Source organism: Lineus longissimus, chromosome 5 (genome assembly GCF_910592395.1).
Source record: "Lineus longissimus chromosome 5, tnLinLong1.2, whole genome shotgun sequence".
In the NCBI taxonomy this organism is placed as follows: Eukaryota; Metazoa; Nemertea; class Pilidiophora; order Heteronemertea; family Lineidae; genus Lineus; species Lineus longissimus.
Genome location: NC_088312.1, coordinates 14881222 through 14883867, shown reverse-complemented (window position 1 = coordinate 14883867; position 2646 = coordinate 14881222). Strand labels below are relative to the sequence as shown.

Sequence of the window (2646 nt, the reverse complement as noted above, 5' to 3'; positions counted from 1 at the left end):
TGAGAAATCGAACAATGAGATAGGCGTTCAGCTTGGCGTTTCGGGGATTTGCGAACTCCCTATTCATGCATAACTAATCGCGCTAGTCGCATTTGCAGTTGATCAAATTATAGGAAGGGGTCATCTTGACCCTCAATCTGCTTCAAGACAACGCGCGGTATGGGCGGAGGCTACGGAGGTAATACCGCTGGAAGTTCAGTATGGGAAGGGTTGAGCTTGGGATAAATATGTACGTAGCATGATCTGATCTGTCATGAGATGTTATGAACGCCAATGAACATAGAACACAAAAATCAGATTTGAAAATTTATGAAAAGTACACTGTGTATATGTATTGTTTTTGGAAAATGTATCACATCATGGTAAAACGGCAAGCACCAAGATAACAAAGAATATTAATAATATACAAATTTGAGTGCAAAATTACTATAAACTAGTACTGGTGTGTTGGTTATGCGTGTACCCGTGTGCGTCTGAACCATCTAATGATCCATCCTGAGATTCAGGTTTTTTTCACTCCTACGTCATCAAATATCAAGAGGTGTAGTAATATCGCAACCACTGGTTATAGATGTACCAATTTACATAGATTTGGCGAGTTTTTTCTCTTTTCTTAGTACAATAGTTATACAATGCACCACAATAGCTGAGTTAAGGACAACAAGGATAGAGAAATAGAACCAAATGGAACCATAACTTGAGATAGTCTCTCGCATGTCTTTGGTGACGTACTGCACAGGGATATCATAATATGCTGCTATCTGCTGCACGGCGAACGTAGCGGTAATGAAGATATGGACCATCATGTGACTGTGACCGAAGATATCGAAACTGCCCGGCGAAAATCGCTCCGGAATATGGCTGCCGTAAAATGAGCCTGTTGTAATGAAAAGTAGGTTTGAAAGGTGGAGAAGACGGCACACAAAGCTTTCGAGATTCTGGTCGGGGAGTTGTGCTGCTGTTGCGTCAGGAAAGTTGATTCTAGCCACTAGAGGACCGATGCCAAACATGAGTGAGACCAAGTTTGGTACGAGATTGAAGATCTTGTAACAGTTTGTGTAGTTAGGTTTAACGATGGCGCGGCAATAGCACATTGCAGCGTTCACACTTGCTGATATCACAACTGAGAAAATTAAAGCGTGTGGTCCGAGAAGGTTGATCCAGCGCCGGTCGTAACAATGGTGAAATAAAAGCACGTGCGTTCCAAAATTGGCAAAGCTTATCCCAGAGTAATCGAAGAAATAGACGCATTCGTTGACCATGCGAGATTTTGATCGCAATAAGTGAGTCAATGTGCTCATCACTTGGATCAAAATGCAGCAGATGCCATGAAGCCATATGGATGATGTCACACCCGGTTCGTCATATACGGTTGTAATGCCATGGTAGGTCGTCAGGCATGCCAGGAACAGCATGCCTATCAGATGGGTCCAGACATTGAACGTTTCATTGTGTAGATGAAATATGCTCCGGAGGTAGTAGGACCAAGACTTTCCGCTGGGTCTGTAGCCGGTCAGGATCCCGATGTTTGTGAAACTGTGGGAGACGTCGTCGCAAGTGACAGTGTCTGAATGAGTGGGGAAGATCACCTGCCTCTTCAGCGTCATTGTAAAATTTCACTGAAAAAATGATAAGGGACCAGTGAGGTTTGAATTTACTTTAGATAAGACTTAAGACATATGCAGTGGCGTTGCCCCCGATTCCTTTGCCGAGAACCTGTCTGAAAACATTCGACCAGACGGCCGTCCATCTTAACCCTCAATGTATTGACATTGCTCAGCTTTAGAGGCAGCGGGGGAAATACCGCTGGAAGTTCAGTATGACGGCGACTGATGGTCGTCACTTCTACGGACGACGGACGACGATGGATGACGATCACTGCGGACGTCCATCAGAGAGGCCATTGGCAATAAGCTATGGTCGTTTGGTCGTTTTTATGCGAATTTCAGGATGACAATGTCCAACACACCCTTCTGTTACCGGGACGTTCCATAAGGTCGGGAAATCGCTAAAGGAGGAGGCGATTTGTGTCACTTATACTGTTTAAGTCATCAGTTAACTCCACCAAATGCGGACTGGTTCATCCGGTCACCATCAAGGGTGGCCGCTGCAGTCACTTTGACCAGGCTAGGTGTTGTATACTCACCGCCGGTTGGTCAGGGACGAATCTTTCAGGATTATTCGGTGGTCAGCTGCCTTCAATATCCATGAATTGGACTAGAAATCAAAGTTCCGCATGATGATATACAATCATTCTCATCATGCTGTGTCACGCCTGCTCAATACTGATAAACGTGTTTCAATCACAAACAGATGCCTTTCATTCAGAGAGCGATAGGCAGTATAGGCCTACTAATATAGTATATATGCCCATGATTATTTACTGGTTGAACGAATGTCTATGCAGGGTTCACAATAAGAATACTCTAGTCTCGGCTTTTTATGGTGGGTTCATTATCTCCACGGCCTACCGCCTCCACAGTGGTGATTTGTAATGGAAGACCGCCTCCACCATATGAATGGCTGAACGTCTGTCATTCACATTTGAATCGTGTGACTGCCAGCATGGGACGCGGTCCTTGTGAAATTGATTGAGCCACAGGGAAAGTTATGGTTCATTACATCCAATCTTTTAATGTTCAATGT

The 2646-nt window shown here is 44.4% G+C and overlaps 1 protein-coding gene across 1 annotated transcript; it reads right to left on the bottom strand.

The window, feature by feature from the left end:
- Window positions 1-328: 328 nt before the first annotated feature.
- On the bottom strand, window positions 329-2309 carry LOC135488389 (membrane progestin receptor beta-like). Its single transcript, XM_064772987.1, has 2 exons — window positions 2147-2309; window positions 329-1619 (listed from the first exon to the last, which is right to left on the bottom strand). The coding sequence occupies exon 2, from the start codon at window positions 1605-1607 to the stop codon at window positions 582-584; it is 1026 nt and encodes a 341-aa protein (XP_064629057.1). The 5' UTR covers window positions 1608-1619; window positions 2147-2309; the 3' UTR covers window positions 329-581.
- Window positions 2310-2646: the final 337 nt, after the last annotated feature.